This window comes from Puntigrus tetrazona, chromosome 8, assembly GCF_018831695.1.
Source record: "Puntigrus tetrazona isolate hp1 chromosome 8, ASM1883169v1, whole genome shotgun sequence".
Taxonomy (NCBI): Eukaryota; Metazoa; Chordata; class Actinopteri; order Cypriniformes; family Cyprinidae; genus Puntigrus; species Puntigrus tetrazona.
Genome location: NC_056706.1, coordinates 18,130,798 through 18,152,776, shown reverse-complemented (window position 1 = coordinate 18,152,776; position 21,979 = coordinate 18,130,798). Strand labels below are relative to the sequence as shown.

General features: G+C 36.1%; 1 protein-coding gene across 7 annotated transcripts; it reads left to right on the top strand.

Moving 5' to 3' along the window:
• The first annotated feature begins 9,631 nt into the window (after window positions 1-9,631).
• Window positions 9,632-21,283, top strand: LOC122349911 (globoside alpha-1,3-N-acetylgalactosaminyltransferase 1-like). 7 transcript variants are annotated; one of them, XM_043246043.1, is made up of 12 exons: window positions 9,632-9,767; window positions 11,019-11,078; window positions 12,468-12,552; window positions 14,852-14,953; window positions 15,119-15,158; window positions 16,747-16,843; window positions 18,526-18,555; window positions 18,642-18,677; window positions 18,845-18,889; window positions 19,139-19,171; window positions 19,248-19,382; window positions 19,491-21,283. In XM_043246043.1, the coding sequence occupies exons 6-12, from the start codon at window positions 16,767-16,769 to the stop codon at window positions 20,179-20,181; spliced, it is 1,047 nt and encodes a 348-aa protein (XP_043101978.1). In that variant the 5' UTR covers window positions 9,632-9,767; window positions 11,019-11,078; window positions 12,468-12,552; window positions 14,852-14,953; window positions 15,119-15,158; window positions 16,747-16,766; the 3' UTR covers window positions 20,182-21,283. The 7 variants fall into 7 exon arrangements, with proteins under 7 accessions (XP_043101978.1, XP_043101979.1, XP_043101982.1 ...); XM_043246044.1 differs by lacking the exon at window positions 15,119-15,158; XM_043246047.1 differs by lacking the exons at window positions 15,119-15,158; window positions 16,747-16,843.
• The last annotated feature ends 696 nt before the right edge of the window (window positions 21,284-21,979 follow it).

Genomic DNA, 21,979 nt, shown 5'->3' with positions numbered 1-21,979 from the left:
TTCGAGGAAATGTATTAGAGTAAAGGTAAACATTTTAATTAGAAAATGTAGTGGAACAAATCTAAAAGTTAAGAGAAATACAAAAACTCAAGTGAAGTTCAGAAAATGTGTGTGTGTTTGTGTGTGTGTCTATGACAATAACAATGTCAAACAAGGTGAATCAGTTTTATTTAGTTTTTCCTTTTTTATTACAAATTTTCATAAACTTGCTTACCATATCATCAACGTGATCTGATAATCAGGTTCACAAATATGTGTAAATGTGTTCTGTAAAAAACATTCTAAGTGATCTTGATGGTGATCTGAGATGGGTTCTGCCATTTTTGTTCATGCTGTAGTTCAGAGTCCTGTCAGTCTGCCAGAGAAGAAGAGCGTGAAGTTAATTACACTGTGTACTTGGTAATAATAAAACACATTGGCAAATGTTATTGGAATGGATTGCTGTTGTTGCTTTTATAAACATCTGTGTGTATTTGACTAACTCTAAATGTATTTGTTTATCAGAACTTATGTGTATTTAAATATCTCAAACCTTAAATAAACATTATGTAGTTAAAAACACTGCATAATTGTGATTATATGACTTGCAGCGGCGTCTCATCGTCAGCCTGTCATGCCCCGGACTCTTTTGTTGCTTTTTTCTCCTCATGTGCGCTGAAAAATTTTGCGCGTTCACACACATTCATTAAGATTAAGTGCTGTTAGCCCAAAACATGCTAAAATAGTTCATCTTTATCCTATCACAGATGTTTAAATGTTTTTTTTTTGTATATGTAACAGAGCAAAACAATTTAAAGTGAGATGCTTAACTGTAATCTTACATACAACACTGAGGTGAAACAAATAAACCTCTGCTTCTGTTTTCTTTAGCATTACTTACAATTACACTGCATTACAATGTTTACTGTATAACAGTACGGTGAAGTACAAACTTTGCTCTAATTTACATTAACAAACCTTTTTAGAACATTCCCAATTGCTGAACAAATGAGCAAATACAAAAACGTTAGCGTAGGTGTCAAACTAACTTGCAGACTAACATTAGCAGCTTTCTATGCAAAGATCTGTTTATAAGCATTTTGAAAACATTGCAATGGTTTTTCTGGACTCAGGCTTTCTTAGCTTTATCTCATTCTTCATGTTACAATAGAAAGACTCAATGATGGTGAGACCAAATCTTCTGTGGAGCGCCAACTGTTTTCAGACCACCTGTGCATTCAAAAATGTCACTGCTTTATTATTAATTGCTTTATTATTAAATCAAAGATTCTGATCATGTTTAGGCCTCCAGAGAAAGCTTTGCTGGCCCTGACGGCCCACCAGTGGCACAGGCTAGTCAGGTCAGGCTTTAAAGGTTTTTGACAGTGTCATACCTCAGACAAATAACAGATGCAAATGTAACATTAAATGAGGAAACTCAGAGGCAAGAAATTCAGAATGAGGTTTATTGTTGGAAGCTCCACAGTGCAACAGAATGATAGTGACAGGACAGGACACAGATAGTAAAAAGAGTAATATACAAATATACAAAATAGACAATGTACACAATATATAAAATAGGCAATTATGTATGATATATGCAAATTTTTTATGTGTGTTAAATAAATAATGTACAATAGTGTTGTGTGTTCGATTTAAACTATGAAAACAGCACATGATATTATATACCACACTCTCAACTAATGAATATCTGAAACGGAAACATCTAAGCAGGCAATCTAACAATGACAGTGCTGAAGGTCAGCTAGATCTTCAATTGCATCTATGAGAATATATAAAATGAGAAGTGCATTTAGGCCAAACGTAAATAAAACAAAATCTTTCAAATGTAACATGAGGCACTAAAAAAAAGTTTACTTGAATGCACTAAAATAAGTACAAGTACAAGTAACAAGTACATTTTTGTTTGTCTGTCTCTCTGTGTGTGTTTGTGTGTGCATGCCTCTGCTGATGAGCTGATCAACTGTAGCCTCGTTTCTTTCCCTTTGTTGTCAGATTCAGGCTTGTTCAGGAAGTACACTCTTTTTGACCTTGTTCCTGCTCTGTGCTGTATATCCCATTGCAAGCCTGAGTTGATTGTAAATCTATTGGTGGATCTTTTAACAAAGTATACTTTTAGCATAAAGTACATGAAGTGCTACATTTTTAATGTGGAAAAAGGTGCTTTTAATGACACAGTAATAGTGTACTATAACTATAAACATATAGTTAAGTGTATCGTATAAGTCAATGATAACAAGTACAATACATTTGAAATGAATGATTTAATCTTTATACGTATATGGGCAATACATTACAAATACATTTTGTATATAATCATTATATTAATATCATATTTTATTTGTATGATGAGTATATTTATATATATAGCACAGTTTAGTAACCATTACATGTTTTTAAGACTATTTTAAGAAGTACAAAAAAATTATTATTAGTATATTAAATACAACATTAGTATATGAAAATAGAGCACTTTAAGCACATTATGGAAGTGTACCTAAAGTTTATTTTACTGCACTTTTTCACCTGGGACCAGAATTCCCAGCATGTCCATGATGGGTGGGCAGACCATTGTAAAACGCCAACTAGGAAGCATGTATCCGTCATGGTTGTGGTGCGGAATAAAGGCATGAAGCAGAAGACTTCAAAATTATAGTATTTGCTTATCGATGAAGACTAAGGCAGGCCCATGCATTCTCACACTTATAAAGGGCAAGGGAAACGGCTTAATTAATGACACACACCTAAAAATAATGACAGTGATGAACAGAACAGAAACTGAGTCACACAGAACACATGGGGAATGCAAACAAACACAAAACAGTACAGGGGCGTGACAGTATCACAACTCACACCTTCTGTAGCACCTTCACTTAGTACACCAGACATGGGGGAATATATATGTCCTTTAGAGTGAAGGATAAAATGGTATAAAATTACATGTCTCAGAATGTGCTCTCTCCTTGTTTTGAGAAAAGCAACCAACATGTTAAAACATCCATTTACTCTTCTAACCTGCTAATGTCAGCATAGGTCACAAGGTCATAAGGGCAAATTAAGGCATTTATTTTATTATACATTTTTTAGCATTAAATCTAATCAGAAAATAGAAAAGAATATTGTCTGTAACCTCTAGCTGATAAAATAAGTATTTCATATCTGAATGTTTGTGGAAAGTTCATAATTAAAGCTTGGGTTTGAACAAGCCAGGCTTAAAAAAAGCTACATGTTCTCAATGTGTATGTGTTAGAATCTGTCTGATACTGATCTCCCGGGAGATTCGTAAATGGCACCAAAGATGGAATGCACTTATGGACCTTCTCCGTCATGGAGGCAGATATAAATCTCTAGAGACCTATTGTGTCTGACCTCTGATAACATGTCACCTGAATATTCACTGCAGAGACTCTTGTGTAGAGAAAGAGAGTTTGACATTCTTTTTACGTAAGTTATAATGTAGTGACCTCTGTTAGAATATGTTTTTTATTAGAGATGTATGCAGAGTGGGCTAATAACATATTACTCAATAACATTTTGAGTGTAAGCACTCAAAGTTAATAATCAGTGTTAATAAGTACTATATTATTAACACACTTGACGACCAGGGCCTCCCTCTCCACTGCTGTCCATCATGCGCTGGAATGTAGCTGGTGCCCCATATAGGTCAAAGGGAAGGGTCCGGTACTGCCAGTGTCCTGAGGGGGTAGAGATAATGGTACCTGCCAACACCCTTTTGTGAGGTCCAGGATTGAGATTCCCAGCCGATCCAGCAACTCATCCACTCGGGGCATGGGATACCCATCAAATTCAGAGACTTCACTGAGACGTCTAAAGTCACTTCTGTGGAGGGTGCTGTCTAGTTTGGGGACCATCATGATTGGGCTCTATTGCCCTCTATTATTCAGCATTTGCTAGATCTCGTCCTCGATAGCCTGCCGACGGGCCTCTGGGGCCCGCATGACTCCTGGTGCCATCTTGGTGTCATGTTAGAGGACGTTAGTCCTTCCGGGGTGAGGGGAGAACACGTCAGAGAACTGACCGATCAGGTGCTGGAGCTCCCCCTTCTGGGCAGCTGAGAGATGGGAATGTACGTCTACAACCACGGGATTGGTGGAAGCAAGAGCAGCAATCTGGTCCCTGTTCCCTACCCATCCCTTCAGTAAATTAACGTGGTAGAGTTGGTCTGTACATCGTTGTCCGGGCTGATGTAGGCGGTACGTAACTGGTCCAATTTGCTTCACCACCGTGTATGGGCCCTGACAAGTAGCCAGGAATTTGCAGGCCGCTGTGGGAACGATGACCATGACTCTGTCCCCAGGCTGGAATTTCCATGGTTGGACTGCCCTGTCGTAGTGGTGTTGTTGGGTCTGTTTTGCCTTGACGAGGTGTTCCCGGACTAATGGCATGATTTCTCGGATGCCGAAGAGGACGTATGGCAGCATGAGGTCCCAGTCCCTTCGATTCTCCGCCACTACCCGTCGGAGCATCTGTTTCAAGGTTTGGTTGAATCTTTCACCATCTCTTCCGCTGTCAGAGGCCAGCAGGGTAGGGTGTTGTCAGGGTCCTCGGGCTGGTCTCCAACGATGGCGGTTCACTCTGGGGCTGTCAGGCTGTGTGTTCGTGGAAGCGTCCGCAGAAATCGGTCAACCACCACTTGCTCCGCTACCAGGCTGGCGCGCTGAGCCTTGCCAGTGAGGAGGGGTGCCAGTACCCGTGCCATCTTTCGGCTCTGGCCGTTGACTCAAACATCTAGAGATTATGCCTCAATGTCATCGTGAGCCATCATTTTTGGCAGCAGCCTGGTAGCTTGGGCACACGGGTCTGGCAGCAGAACGTGTTGCGCTATGTCGATGCGGCGGCGATGTCTTGTTCCATCGCAATCTGCTGTTGGTGGATGTTGACTTCGGTGAGCCGCTGCAGTACCTCTTCCATCCTGGTGGAGGAGCGCTACACCGATCCGTGGAATCCGAGAAACTGGAAACAGAGAAAAAAAAAAATATGGGTTGAGAAGAGATCACTTGTCGGTGATTCTTCACACTCTTGCCCGCATTGTCCACCAGTGTAACAGGGTGAAGAATCACATGACAAGGAGAGTTCAATGAAAAGTCCACGGAGGGTGGATTTATTGAAAGATGGTGAACAAACAGGTGAAATTGTCCAAACAGAATCCCAGTCCTTGTGGTGCAGTGTCTCTGTGACTTCCTTGGGTGCAGTGCAATAGGTCTGTGCTGAAGTGAGTCGAGCTGATTGGTCACACGCTGCCAGAGAAAAGAAGAGAGATGTTAGCTGCATTCAGTACTGGAGGCATTACTCAGCTACCAGTCTCTTCTGTGTGGCTTTTGTAGAGCCCTTGATGAGCAGCAGCTGTGGCCGATCAGCTTCTGATGGGTACTCCTCATGAGTTACCAGGGCGACACTGATGATCCTTCACAGTTTGCACAGTTGAAATATCATTTTTATTTATGTACTTTATACATTATATTACTGCAATCTTATGATTTCAATATCTTTGAAACAGTCAGTACTGTGATAACAAGTGCCGGTGATCATTCTCAAGTGATCGGCATTCGGCAATCCTGCCGTTGTTTCAGTCAAGGGCCAGGGAACCAAGGGAGTCTCTACACATGATAGTAACATCTCTGCATTTTAAAACTTGTCTAACATGATTGTTTTGAACAAGCAAGCAGGAATCCTAAAGCATGGGTGGCTAACGTCAGCCCTGGCAAGCCACAGCCCAGCAGAGATTTATTTCAGCACTAATCAAACACACCCAAGCAAGCTAATCGAGTTCTGAAGGGTTACTTGGCAGGTGAGTTTAAGTGAGTTCATGCCGTATCCTAATTTGAATATACCAACTTGAAGAAAGTTTTCATATCTTTGTAGAACTTGTAATTACAACTTGTGATCTGGGAGTTTTCTGAGAGCTGCTTTCTGAGAGCTTGTTGACATAGCAACAGTAACAAAAGAGAGAGGGTTTTTGGTCAGTTACCGCAATTTTGAGATGACAGCATGTGACAGGATTTAAACTCAGCTCTACATTATGTGTATCTATAGCAACACCTTCAACACCAAAGTCTGGTAATTACACCTTGTGAGCATGTGATGTTCTGAGAACTATATCTTGGGCAATGCCCACTTGTCAGGGAGGTCAAAGAAAGTAAACTGCATTTCCTTGTTTTCAGCCATTAAGATTTTAATCAAAAATAAAACATGCCAGAAGAGAAAATGACATTATTCTGTATTATTATTGCCCTCTCTGATTTTTTCCTTTCTTTTTTTTAAGCTATGGTTAAGCATTGATTAAGTATTTAAATATACATACTCATATCCAGACACAGATTTGGCTGTATTTGTGATTTCCATGTTTCAAAACCAGTTGTAAACATGCAAACAGGTTCTTTTACAGGATATCTAATTGCTTATAATCAAGAAGACGGTTTGGTGGAACTACAGAAAATTAGACATTTAATAAAAACGTCTTAGTACAGACAAAATGTGTAAATTTTATGAATAACTTTTTTTATTTGAGAACTTTGTATTTGTAGTTAGCTGTCTGTGCAGTTTTAAAAGAGCTTAAAGGGATATTTGAAAAAATGAAAGTTCTGCCATTAATTACTCAACCTTATGTTGTTCATCTTCAGAACAAATGAAGATATACTGATGAAATCTGAGAGCTCTCTGACCTTCCATAGACAGCCAGGGTTCTAGTAAAGACATCAGTAAATGCACCATTGTTTCTACAGTACAAACACTCAAAATTTCACTTACATTTGATGGCATTCCCATAACAAAAATATTATTAAAGCAGTTAATACCTATTAGTAGACCCACAATGGAACCCATATGTACATATACCATCTAACATGCATGTATGCATGTAAATACAATAAATGTATGAAGCTTCAAATATAAAGGCTCTGCACATTTTTGGAAGACCCTAAGCGTGTGTGGGGTTTTTTTTATAACATTTTCCTTGAAAAAAACTTGTTGCAGGCATATGTTATAACTTTAATATTTGTTTATGTGGCGTTAGCTGGTGGGGCAACATTATCAAGAGTGGTTTTATGTATTATTTACGCATTTACGTAAAAAAAGTCCCCAAAATATGGCTTTGGATAATAGTATTTGCAAAACGACAAAACGTAAAATGTGTAAATCTACAAGTGACTTCTAATACAAAAGTCTGTTGTGTTCTTTATGACACATAGTGAGCAAGTTAATCAAGTTTTCCAAAAATGTGACAGGTAACCTACACATCAACAGCACTACAAAAAAAAATAACAGGAAACTAAGCAACTTCCTCATACTGCATGTAATTCTTTCAACATTTCAAACGCAGATAAGTCATCTACAAAACCTATCTTGGTGTAATCTTTGATGACCAGCAGACATTCAATGAGCACATTGCAAAGACCGCTCGATCTTGCAGGTTTGTATTGCACATCACACTACATTAGAAAGATCAGGCCCATGCTGCACATTGTCTTGTCCAGGTAACTGCCATTTTTAGGCTGGTCTGGAGTACTGCAATGCTTTTCTGGCTGGACTTCAATTAAACCTCTACAAACGATTCAGAATTCAACAAGCCCAAAAAAGCCTGTGTTCCACCTCATCTCCTCGCTTCTGGTCGCAGCTCGCATGGAGCTTGCTTATAAAACAGCCACAGGCTCAACACCTGCCTACTTCCACTCACTATTACGAATCTGCGTCCCCTCCAGAAACCTGAGATCTGTGAATGATCGACACCTCGTGGTGTCGTCACAGAAAGTCTCAAAATCACTCTCCAGAACATTCTCATGCACCGTCCCTGGTCTTCCCATCCGGGAATACTGGATCCCTGTCCAACTTCAAACAGATCTCTTTGGACACTATTTGACTTCATCCTAAATTTATATTTTAAAAAAAAAGTTTCTCTTACTTATTCCTTCCCTTTCTAGCTTGTACTTATTTGAACAATGGCTGAGGCTGGTATTACGAAGCTCTCCTGTCTGTATTCATCTTTAAGGTCATCTTAAAAAAATCGCTTTTGCAAAAGGACAAAATGTAAAATGTGTGAATGTACAAATGACTACAGTCAGGATGTAGACGGAAGTCATATTTCCCCTTTAATGATATTTTATTTAAAGAACATATAGTTTTTTTTTTTTACTTTTGGGATCACTTTCTGAATTATAGTTAATTAATTGCTCTTTGTCAACAAGTTCCGTTAACTTGTTAAACAAGTACTTTCAGTAGAGATATGCAAATGTTTGATTGCTTTTTTCTTGATACATTATAACATTAATATATTCCTTCCCGCCACGTCTCGCTGTCCTTATCCATAAACAAAAGAAGTGCAAACTCGAAAAAAAAATCTAAATCAAATATGACCACAAGAGGTCACTGTCATTCAACAACAAAGATTTAAAAGTTCACTCACTTGATGTGAGTGAGTGCTTTCCATTTACCCATCCAAGTGCTCACACACAGCAGTAAGTAGTGCAAACCTCATGCATTAAGAGAAATAGAAAAAAAGTTTGTTGTGTGCAGATATGGTATTTACAAATGTAGTGTTACACATGCAGTACTTTTACATTCATTAACTGAATGCAGGGATTGATTAATTAAATAAGGTCAGCGCTGCTGTGTGTAGTCTTCTGCGTTTAGAGGGGAAACTGCTATATTCCAAAAGCGCCTACTGCTGGCAGAGAATTTATTTAAGGTCTTAAAAAGTTTTAGATTTAATTTTTGAATCCTTCACAGAGGTAGCTCTTTCTTAAAATAAAAATAAATAAATAAATAAAATAAAATAAATAAAAAAACCTTATTGTCTAGCTTTGAAAACCTGTCCACAGAGTGAAAAAATCTTTATTTTATTTTATTTACTAATTATTACTATACCTTATATCGTAGTAAATATGTAAATATAATGCTATGCAGATGTGACTCATCGATTGCATTGCTGTAGTTGTATATATTAAATATTAAGTTACTGCCAATACTGCCAAATAGTAGTGTTTTACTGAGTCTACACACTTTGGACTTGGACTTGACTCGGACTCGACCCAGGTGGACTCGAACCCAACACTAGCATTTTAAACTGAGACTATAGTATAAAACTCATTTGTAAAAACCAAGAAAAATGTTTATTAATTAATAAATGAATCAAAGGGGCAAGTTACGTTACCAGTTGCATGTTATCTATAGCTGTTATACCGTTACATTTAAAGGATTTGTTCTGAAATTAGGAAAAATGAGTATAATGAACACTTGATTTTTTTTATCCCCTTAATCAACTTACAATAGCCTGCTCCTATCACAATAAAAACATTGTGCTTTCTCAAGAGCGCATTAGAAAATCCAAATTCTGCATAGTCTATAGGCTGCTAATTGTTTCACAGTTTTTTTTCCCTTCGTTTTGTTAATTTATCATTTAGAAAAAATGATAAATTAGTCCTATTTATTTATTTAGTCCTGTTTATATATTTATTTTTTTTATATATAGCTTTATTTTATATAAAGGTCACGGCCTTTGAGTGTATTAAAACAAGCCAATGAAGATTGGCATGTGCTGATTGCATTCAGCTGCAGCTGATCACAGCGAGAGTATAAATGAGCAGCGGGTGCAGTGCATATTGAGGATCGGTGCTGAGTGTGACACGGGCTGCTCCCTTCATACTTCAGGCTGCACTACTATCTCCTGTTTACCTCAGCACAAAAAAAGCTTTTAAAAGAGCAAGCTCATGGGTTCATTGTCTTGTTAAAGACGCATCTACAAAATCCCACCGGTGCGTTTCTGGATGTGGTCGTTACCTGGTGTTGTGTTATATCTTATTGTGTTTTTGACCCGATGTCCTACTGTACATTTATTTTATATGTATGTATGTATGTGGTTCAGTTTACTTTCGGTTTCTCTCAGTGTACGCAGTCAAGAGCAACGTACATGGTCTTACTTTCAGTGTCTGATTCAAGGTTTGGAAATATATGTGCGTTAAGGCCTGTCTTATCACTATGCACTTAACATCATTTAGAATTTTTTTATGCACAGTACTTAAGACATGTATGAAAAGAAGCTATGTGTGAAAGAAAACTGTAATATCAAACTGAATATGTTGGAAATGTGAATGTAAAGCTAATTTATATTTTTGTTTTACAGTTAAAAAGACCTAATAATGTCACCAAGGTCACAAGACCGCTTTCTGGAGATTTTTTTGTTCGTTATCTGTTAAGCCTTCACTTCACTAACGCGTTGATGAGAACAGAATAGAAACGGGTGAGACGGGTGAAGACAACAGAATCACACTGCTATTGCAGCATTGTATCGTACGGCTCATCAGAATCTAGTGAAGTATGGAGTAACGCAATGAGAAGAAAGAAATTAAGTCATGTCAAAGATCAAGTAGGTCATGCAGCAGCGACTCGGGCAAGATCTAAAGCAGAAGCGGCGAGAGCTAATGCATGTCGTGCAGAAAAAGAGGAAGCTACGGTATGAAGAGGAAAATAGCAGAAGTGGAAGCAGGTCTATTTGTGCTACAGTTTTAAAAATCTGCTGAAGCAGCAGTGTGAATAATCTTGATAGATAACCAGAACTCAATAGAGGACTCGATAGATAACCAGAAAGATAAAATTGACTATAACTGCTCATGAGCACTATTCAATAGCAGGCGTTCTCTTTTTTTTCAGCATTTGGAAAATTTTGTTTTATGAAAGTCCAGAAGTAATTGAGAACGCACTGTTGCGAAAACTAGAAGAGCTCCCAAGGATTTCTAACAGAGATGGACACTGACTCAGAGAGCTAGGAGGCAAAGACAAGTGGACATTTAACTGGGTTATTAATTCCTGACACAGCGATGGGAGTCAATCCCATCACTGAGAAACTTCCCTTTATCTGATGTCACATACACTCATTTCAAATAGTAGATCTTGAGTAGTGCTGAATTGCATTGACATGAAAGAAAGGCAGTTAAACCTACTTTGAGTAAATGTAAAAATGTTGCTGTTTCTGTGTACACAAACAGTTTTTTTCTTTTTTTATGCAGTTTTGAATAACACATCCACACTTACCTGTTCCCATACGAGTGGTGGCTGAAGCATGTGCAGTAAGTTGTTGTTGTATTTTCTTTAATAGTGAAAACTATTTCAACGTGTATCACTTTATCTTATAATGTTTTTTAATTGCACATGACAGTAAAGAGATGAGTGTCCTTTAGAGAACGTTTTTGCATAACTACACATAAAAAAAAAACTAGCTATATAATACACCCTGTAAATTTCTTTCAGCTAATGTACTTGCTATTTTTAACCTCAATATGAGTTTCAGGAGTCCAGACAGAGGCCTGTAGAGAGGGAGTCTGCATAGAGAAGTCATACAGAGGCGGACAGTGTTGCATATCAGTTGTTTAGTTTTTTTGTTTTTTTTTCCATGGCATGTGCTGAGTTCAGTGCACGACAGACAGCACTTTTGGTCAAGTTCTCAGCATCCCCAATAGTGTACAGGAAAGTGCCACACACATATTGCCTCCACTTATCTAATCCAGTTTACATGAAATAAGCCTGAGCAGGTTCATGCTAACAGACCTGTTGCTATGACAGCAAGTCTGTGATGAGCTTTGAAGAACCAAACAATCCAAGATCAGGCAACAAATAAATCCAGATAACCGAGTTAGCAACATACGAAGAATAGGCCCCTGATTAAAGGTCCTGGTATTTACCAATATTTGGTGTAACCATCCCTTAAACCCTGGGACGATTAGAGTTGTCTTTAATTCTAATGCTCAGTGTGAAGGCATCTCTTTTAACGACACTCTAATTCATGGACCAAATTAGATACTTGGGTTCCTGATGCGTGTTCGTAAAGAAATAGTTTCAGTCATGGCTGACGCAGAGCAAATGATGTAGTGCTTTAAAGTCTGAGAAGGTCACCAAAATAGCAATAATAATTGCTAGGCCTTACTTCCTATTTCTTCTTATCATAGGAAGTTCCATCTCCTTCAGTGCTTCTCACACAAAAGGCTAGTACTGTACTAACACCTCTTGGGGACGTTATTATGAATAAGAAAGAATGGAGACAGGTTCAGTGTCTGCCTTATTCTTTCTGGAAGGCATTGAGCAGAGACTCTTGCAACATTGCAAGTACAGAGAAAGTGGTCAGAGAAAACACAAAACTTTCAAAAAGGAGATATAGTCTTGCTTAAGGACTCTAATGTGAAACGTATAGAGTGGCCTGTTGGGCTCATTATTAAAACCATACCCAGCAGCGATAATAGAGTGAGAAAGGCTGAGGCAAAGATAATCAAAGAAGAATAGGCGAAGGTATATCTGAGGCCCATCTCAGATGGTACTACTCCTACCTGGGAACTCACTAGTTGTTTAAAAAGGTGTAATACCAAGCAGGGAGTGTGCTGTTGCATATATTTTTTTTGTGTTTTTGACCTACTGGACATTTAAGGTGCTGCACTACATGTGTAAACAGTTCACTTTTCTTTCAGTTTCTCTAAGGTCCGCAGTCAAGAGCAATGCACATGCACTTTCTTTCAGTGTTTGACTCCTGAAGTGTTGAAACCTTATATGTCCGTAAGTGCTGTTTTTGTTAGACTGTTGTCCTGTGTCTTGCCCTTTGTTCTCTGTCGTGTCTACTCATTACCAACTGTCTCCAACTGTCTCAAATGCAAGTTATGTGTTTAAAAGTCTGTTATTTGAAAATATACCTCATCGAAGATATCTCTCGATGTCTCAGACACCACAGGACTTAGTTGGAGAGACACCACTTCTTGTTTCCCCTGTTAACTAGGTTAAACTACAGAATCTCTGAATAATTAAAAAAACCTGGAAAAATATTTTATTAGATGTATTGTTCAGTGTTAAGGAGCTCATTTATGGAAAATCCTAGAGAAAAAATAATGCATCACAAAACAAACAAAAAACAAACTAAAGAAGGAAAAAACAGCAGAACAATTGATAAACTCAGCTTAATGGTTGCCATTTGCTGCAACATTTTTATTAATTAATGTAGCTTATGCTTTTGTAGAAGCCATCAGCCTGCATTATTTCAACTGATTTTTTTATTTTTTTATTAATTTTTATTTTTACTTTAACGGCAAAATTGTTGGTGAAAAAACTGACTATATAACCCATGATTTAGCACAGTAGTATTCACTAATTCACTAATTCACTAAGTATTCACAGCAAACCTTATTAAAAAAAAACCACAATTATAATTTCTCTGCACCATCAAAGTAATTATATATTTTTATGTGCTGCTTTTATAATAATGCTGTTTTGACATCTATAGTAGTTTATAGTATATAGTAGCATCTTAAAAGTCTATATTTATTTAATATTTTTTCAGTGTTTTCAGTTCATTTCAGGATGAGGAGTAACATATTTTGACTATTGGGTTTGCATTTCATCCACATGTGTGTGTATTTCCCCATCTAAACCAGCCCAGAAGGAAAGGTTATTGCTATGAAAAATACTTTTGCTTCACCTTTTGGAAAGTGAGTTTACTGTTCTCTTTCTTACAGTAACAGGCAGCAAACTATGTACTCTATGCACTATGTACCCAGCCAAGGGTATTTTGTCATTAATAATTGGAGTCTGATAGCCCCATCTCTATGTAATTAAAGCTGCAACGGTTGAGTGCAAGAAGTGCATCAACATTATACACTTAATGTTTTTCAGTTAAGTGCATCATCTGGGTATCTAAAGAGCACTTTTTCTTTATTCTTTGCATTGTGAACACCTTACTCACATTTATGCAAACGTTATAGAATAGTGCAACAAGTACGCGATTTGGGACGCACCTTGTATGTTTTTTGAGTATATTGAATGTATGTTAAGTATATTGAAAATCCTAACCTTAACCATGAGTAATGCCTAAAACCAGTGGAAATAAGAGATGAATGACTCTGATGTACAAGCACCAAACATTGCCTAAACTGTACAAAAATGATAAACTGGTTCTTAAAACCTGTTTGTTTAATCACAGTGTTGTACCAGGATCAGCAGAGATGTAGATCTGGGAACATGTCGCACTCAGCAAAATCAGCTTCTGCAATGCTAGCTAGTTCATGCTCCATTATCAGAATTTTTGTATGAGCAAAACTAAAATGCAAATATAAGTATTTTGCATATCAAATATCAAACATACTGAATAAAGATTTGAATAATATTTTGAATGTATTCAAAATATATTTAAAAATAAAAAGGTTGAAGACAATGAACATAAGGAGTCTTGTATAACAAATTATATCAAGTCGAGTTTTTAATTAATTAATTTATTTTTTATTATTTATTTTTTATATATAATTTTCTCATTGTTGATATTCGAGCTGAAGTTTGTTTCACAATCAAAAGTCAGCAAGCCAGGTTTAATTTTCTAGAAAAAATCTCTTTTATTTATTGTTTTTGTTTTGTATAATACTACTGGGTTCAAAATCACAAACAAGTATTGACATTTCACAGGTATTTCACATTTTACATTTAATTCTGTTCCTATGAGTCAATTGAAAACACTTTGAAAGTGTTAATAAAGTTAACATTTTAAATCTCATTTCAAGGGATGAGAACCAGAAAGGAGTAAGTGACAATTCACCAACTTTACAGGAGAGCCAAAACCAAAAATTCTATCATAGTTTGATCTGACTTTGTCTGCTGATATAGTTTTTTTATAATGCAAATTTGTACACTCATGAATGACAGTACTTTTGCCAGTAGAAAGAGCTTATTAAGAGCTTCTGGTGCTCACCCCTTTGATTTGTTGTTCTTAAATGCAGGGCTCCACCCTAATTGGTCTGTTTGTCTCTAAATTGTACAAATTCCTCCTTCCTTATTTTACATCTCTCTTGTTTTCTTCCTCTCACGTACGCTTCAGTCTCTAACTTCATATCAATGTGGACATCAGTATTCCAGAAATAATGCTGCCCCGTCAAAATTTTCTCATCATCCTTATGATCTTTGGCATTGCATTAAGTGGGTAAGTAATTGCTCTTCAGCAATATTACATGGTTTGCCTTTGTGTTTGGGTTGTGAAAATAATGCAGAATTATTTTTCAGAAGTCTGTATCATTACCATGTCTTAACACAGAGTATTTGTCATAGTATTGCCACTTTATTGAATTTATGAATTTTATTTTTAAAGGGGTCTTCTGGTGCCTAATCTGTATGCCAAAAATGCAATGGTAGTGTATTTTTTTCAATTACTTTATTAAAGTGATGTAACTGACCGCATTTGATTACATATGATTACTTTTGAATTTCTAATTAATATATCAAACATTTTCACCTTGCGGGGTTAGTAAACACTGATTGCTGTTTTTCAAAATCATTCATCCCTTGAATTAAGATGATACAATTTGAACATAACCTCCAAAATTCGACTTAGTAGCGCCTTTTTATAAAGTGAGAAGTTCTAGAAAGTACGTTTTTGTGGTCAGTGTAATCATATATACTGATGCGGTAAAGACTGAAAACACTACAAGCGATACACACACACACACACACCACACATCTGCGCCATTAATTTTCAAGAAAAAATGTAAGGTTGGGAAATCTCCAATACGTTCTCACCTCAACTCATCACATATTGCCACTTGGTCAGGACCCTTTGGTGTCACTTTTGATGGGCAGGTCAATATGCCGAAGGGGAATTTTATCGCCATGAATAAATATAAGTAATGATATTGTCATTACGTCATATGGGTTTAATTTTTATAATATAATATAACAGTCAGATACAATTACCATCATTATTGATTCATAAAGGATTATTTCATATCTTCAGAGGCAAAAAGATTAATTTTTGAGAGGAATAGACTCGATTAAATAAAAAAAATGCCATTGGAAGCCTTACGTCAGCCTTGGTTGTGAAATGCTATTGGCTCTTGCAGGTCTAATTCTACGGTATCTTTTTGAATGAGATGTGAGTGTGTTAACACAGCAGGATCATTTTCGGCGATTAAACATTGTGTTTTACTCTTTTCTTTGCATAAAGACATTGTAAGACTTCTGAAGGACTTTAAATGCAACAAGTTGCATTGTTGCTTGTTGGTAAATCTTTTATACTGCTTATGGTCAGTTTTTGCATTAAACACCTGTGACTGCAGGGTAGGGGAAGTGTTAGGTGAAATGAAAGTATAAATCTATATAATATAAAGAGGTACCCTGTGCATTCAAAACTGATGCAAAAGTGTCCTGACCAAGCTTTTTTTTTTTTTTTAATTAACATTTTCCTTTTATTATCAAGCTGTATGATATTAAGAGTGGTTTCACTATAGTAGTTTAGGTAGTAGGGTCGCTGAATGATAAGAAAAACAAAAGTCTATATTCTACAATATAAAGCAATTCTTCAGACTGATGATGGAATTCCCTGGTGCACAAGTACACTTCCATAATGTACTTAAGATCATACTCAACTGTGCTATTTTGAGACACCATGAATATGAACTAAAATGCACTTTTAACATACTATCTATTTAAAAATGTATTTATTGACCACTCAATTGTAGCACTCGTGTATGAAACATTTGTTCAAGTGTACTACAAGTGGTAACTAAATATTTTTATAAGTACTAAAGAATCATTTTAAGTATATTAAATACAAAGTTAGTGCACAAAAACGAAACATGGAAGTGCACTTGTTTTTTTAACCTGGGAAGGTCTAGGAAGGTCTAGGAACCTTGGTTGCTTTTAATAAATTTGACTTTAAATTGTATACATTCCTCCTTCATTTACATCTCTCTTGCTTTCTTCCTCTCACTTCTGCTTCAGTCTCTAACATCAATGTGGTCATGAGAATTCCAGGAATAATGCTTCCTCGTCATCATTTTTTCATCACTATTGTGATCTTTGGGATGGTATTAAGTGGGTATGTAATTTCTCTTTAGCAATATTATTACTATTTAATTTACGCATCTTATTTTTTAAAAGGTTAATCAGATTTTCAGATTTCCCAACCTAGCCTCCTAAAAATATGTACCTCTGTGCACTTTTTGTGCATCACTGTGCCTTACTGCACATTTTGCCACAGTTTGAAAAATAAATGTCCACTGAGTGGTGGTAAAACACAAGTTCAATACATGAACTCTGGCACATTTTTATTACCTTGATCTATTATGTACTGCGGGGGTTGAGAATTAAATATGCATAGATTGTTGGTAAAAGTTAATGCTCTATCAGGTAGGAAATTTGACCTGCACTAAATCCAACCCTAAACCTACCCGACAGTGTTAACAAATGCATTTGTTGATTCAACCAGGTCATTTAAACTTCCTTTTGCAAAGACTCAAACTGTTTTGTACGCAGTTACGTGGGATTCAAACCAGAGCTCCTCTCCTCTCAAGTACTTTTCTGTACTACGTGAGGTACCGAAACAAAACTACCTTGTATGAAAACACATAGATATGAAGCTGTATATGTGTGATGCTCTGCTTTTAGCAGGCTATTTTAGTTCATCTTCCTGGATCACAACTCCTTTTAACAAACATAAATGCATTTAGGCAGATTGGAGGGTGCATTTCTTTCTGGATCAGAGTATGTGAGTAGTGTGGCTTTGAATGGAGGTAGGAGCCCCGAGTGTCAAGAGTTTGGAGTGGAGCAGGAAATGGTGAACCCGGACCGGAGCTGGGGAGAAGTGATTTTTAACACACATTTCAGTTCAAGCTACTTGTAAACCTCTTTATGAACTAAAACTATTAATTAATATTAATATTAAGCAATTGATAGTCTTGTGTAACCTGATGGCAGAATGTAGAGGAACATTGGCTGCTTTGAATATCCAAGGTCAAAAGGCCATGTGACCAATAGGAATAGCAAGAGAGTTGGGTTTTTTCTTTCTTTCACTGCTTTGATGTGATTTAATGAGAATTGAGATGAAATATATGCATTTATATATCTTTATCTGTATATTTATCCAGAAATTGATAAATATACAGATAAAGATATAAGATATAAAAATATAAACCACAGTGCTGTGCTGCTCATATTTACCATGCAGAAAAAATTGCCCCTGGTTGATCTCCCAGGCACTAGCCATTCTCTTTAAATTGAACGTATACATTCGCTTCGAACTGGAATATGGAATATATGAAATTAAGCTTTTTGCTTATGTATCCTACCTCTCTCATTCGGCACAAATCTAAATATTCCATAATATTTTCGTGTTTGCTCTCAATGCTGAACTATTATTTATGTAAATTATAGGCTTTGTACTTATGTACTCATAGGTAATATATTATAATGTAATATTTAGTATTTTCACATCTAGGTGGAAAAATCTAATTTGTACTACTGTTTGTACAAATTACTATCTCGGGACACTCGTCACAATATGTAACCGTTTTGTGAGTAGGTGCTGCGTGTTTCTGCTTTTTATTGTTTTTTGAATATTGGCGTGGGAATTTTTCCTTTTTATACGCTTTTTCATTTGCAACGCCTTGAGCTCTCTCGGCCACCATCATTTTCTGGGTACATGGCAAACAAAAGTAAATAAAACTGCAAACTTTGAGATTACAATTGTCTCTCCTCATGAAGTTGTGTCTTTCTTTACAGGTTCATTTACTGGAACAATGTCTCGTGCAGGTGAGTTTAGTGCAGATGACACAGATGTAGTGTGTGTGTTGCTCTCTTGATTTGAGAACTTTACTGAATAAAAATACTCTTTCAAGCTGCAAACAGCAGATAACAAAAGAGGTCATCATGAAGTGAGTAATGCTGTGCATACACATACATAACTTTTCAATGCAAAAAAAAAGAATACACATACACTAGTATTTGAGTACATGCTCATATTTATTTACATTCATGCACACACATAATCATAATGAAATTCAAGTGAGCAAGAGTTTGACTCTTTTTTTTTTTTAATCAGGCAAAAATGGAAGCAAAAGACCTTTGGATTGCGTTCATCTCCAGGGTATGTGAAAATTCATCTTCTTAAAAGTCATTATTTTAGTTCTAATCTGATCCATACTATGATGACTACTTCTCAAAACAAAAACATTTTTGGTTCGTGATTGTTTTTGTGGTTCTGATGAATGACCAGTGGCAGTTAAATGATGTCTTCTGTTCATAAACAGTAAACAAAAACTCATGTTTTAAAAGTCTATCAGCTTCATAAACCAATAAAATGTCTGATGATTTTTTCTGCTCATTTTTATTACAGGTTGTTGTACAGCCAGCCAAATGTGTTGGTAGGGTGAGTATTGTATTTTAGTATAATTTCCACTCATGAATGGGATTATTACAGAGCTGTATGTATATTTTTATTGAAGTCGGACAGATATTGCTTCTGTGTCACCATGGGCAGCTCCAATCATTTGGGAGGGAACCTTTGACCCCACGCTGATCGACTCTATCTACAAACAACACAACCTCACCATAGCAACCACTGTCTTTGCTTTGGGAAAGTAAGTTTTCCCCTCCTCTGTTTTTTCTGGAAATAGTAATGATTAAATGCTAATTTAACCATATTAATATATATCCCTATTTGTTTCTATTTATTTGACATTTTTTAGATACACGCGTTTTATCAAAGATTTTCTGGAGTCAGCAGAGCAGCATTACTTTGTTGGATTTCGAGTGCATTTCTACTTGTTTACAGACCAACCAGAATCAGTTCCTGAAGTGAAGATGGGTGAAAACCGTACTTTGAAGATTCAAAAGGTTCAGACTTTGAACCGATGGCAGGACATCAGTATGAGCAGGATGGAGAAACTGGAAAAACTAATAGAGGAGGAACTAGCCAATGAGGCTGACTACATTTTCTGCCTTGACATAGATGCAAAGTTCTACGGCCGGTGGGGTGCAGAAACTTTGGGTCGTCTTGTAGGTGTGATACATCCTTGGCTTTATAATGTTCCAAGGAATCAGTTCACATATGAGCGTAGACCAGAGTCTAAAGCATTTATTGCAGCTGACGAAGGTGATTATTATTATGCCGGTGCTGCGTTTGGTGGCACATTGGAGGAAGTACATCATCTCACCAAAACCTGCAGGGAGCAGCTGAGCATCGATGCTGCAAACTCTATTGAGGCGGCATGGCAAGAGGAGTCTCACTTGAACAAGTATTTCCTTTTGAACAAACCCAGTAAACTGCTGTCTCCTGAATATATGTGGAGGGACATCAATGTAAAAGTAGACCCCATAAAAATAGTTCGCTTCACTAATGTACCTAAAAACTATGCTGAAGTTCGTCCAAACGTATAGCAACTGTCACCAGTGTTCATATACACTTACATGGTGTGTTCTCACAGACCTCTCATTGAACATAATTACATTTACAATAACAGTTTTACATAAATATATCATGATACCCTTGGATGAAACTGTAAACACATTTTAAATACTCATTTTAACATAAACTAACACATAAAATATGTTGGACGTTGGACGATGACATCAATGTCAATGATGAGTCAATAAATCAAATGTTTACTATTGTGCTCTTGCATTAATAATACCCATTTTTACCCATTTAACACATTGTCAATCTGTGTGTATAAATCATCGCACATAACTTTTTAACAATATATATTGTAGAACTAACCTTTCTTTATTCTTTCGGGTAAAGAATTGACTTGGTATTTCATTTAAGTTTCAAATATTTAATGAATGTTCTTGGAACAACAGTTTTTTTTTTTACATCTCCAACCAGAATACATGGAACAAACTCAAGCACTTCTAACCTTAATCTTTAATTCCAGATGTTTAAATTATAGCTCTTACTGTAAATCCCCAGTCTCTAATTATATAGGCAGACAAAGCATATCAATCATCACTTAAAACATTCTGGAGCCATAAAAATCTTTGGACCTACAATACTCATGGTTTGTGTCGGCTTAAAAGAAAAATCAAAAAGAAGATGATGTGTGTAACGAAACTCATTAGACATGGTCGTAATTACAGTCAGGGTCAAATCATCAGCAAACAGGTATAACAAAGGGCAAAAAATTAAGGGCAATTAAAAAAATCCACTGATCAGCAAACAATATCCAAAAGGGCAAGGCAAGATCACTAATCCGATGACACTAGCAAAAATACAGGCAGGAGCAAACAGAGTCAGAATGACAAGACAAAAAGGTTATTCTGAAATACACTAAGAATCAGAACACAGGAAAACAGTAAAGGCAAAACTAGATTGCGAAAACTCAGTTGACCTGCTCATGAATGAAAGTTCTTAATCCAGATTGGATGGCAATCTGTTTTTCTTCCAAAAAAACACATTACAATACTACAGGAGGCCTTTAATCAACCCCAAAAGCTAAGTGAGGCACATTTTATTATGGATGAATGTGCTTTATTTGACTACTTTTTGACTGTTGAAAAAATAATAATAATGCCATTCTAATACTTGGAAGAGCAAATATAATATTTAATATAACTCCTATTGGATGAAAATCATATACACCTAGAATGCATGGGCAATCTTTTCATTTTTGAGTGAATTTTCGCTTTAAGTGGGATGGGAAGAGATTAACATTAATGATAACATTGTTAAGACACAGAGAAATAGGAAAGACACAATTGCGAATTTAAGGATTACTGATTGTCATGCTTTTGTTTTATTATTAAACAATAATGTACATTCATTTGTTTATTTACTGTTCCATTCATGCACATTAATTTTGGCAACAGCAATTATGATGAAACAATAAAGTAACAACAGAAAAAAAAAAACTGTATCAAACAAAAAAAAAAAAAATACAAATTTGTAATTTTTAAATAAATGATAAATTATATAAATAAATTATGTCACAATATATAATATATACACAAACATACATATATACACATATATATGCACATATACATATACATATATACACACACATACATATACATACATACATATATATATATATATATATATATATATATATATATATATATATATATATATATATATATATATACATACATACATACATACATACATAAATACATACATACATACATACATACATACATACATACATACATACATACATGCACATACATACATACA

Excerpts from the sequence above, each read along its gene's own strand:
- LOC122349911 (XM_043246044.1), top strand. The coding sequence starts at position 16,767 with ATGAGAATTCCAGGAATAATGCTTCCTCGTCATCATTTTTTCATCACT. Across the intron at positions 16,844-18,525 it reads TTTGGGATGGTATTAAGTGG|GTTCATTTACTGGAACAATG; the intron begins GTATGTAATTTC and ends CTTTCTTTACAG. Across the intron at positions 19,172-19,247 it reads CAGCCAAATGTGTTGGTAGG|TCGGACAGATATTGCTTCTG; the intron begins GTGAGTATTGTA and ends TTTTTATTGAAG.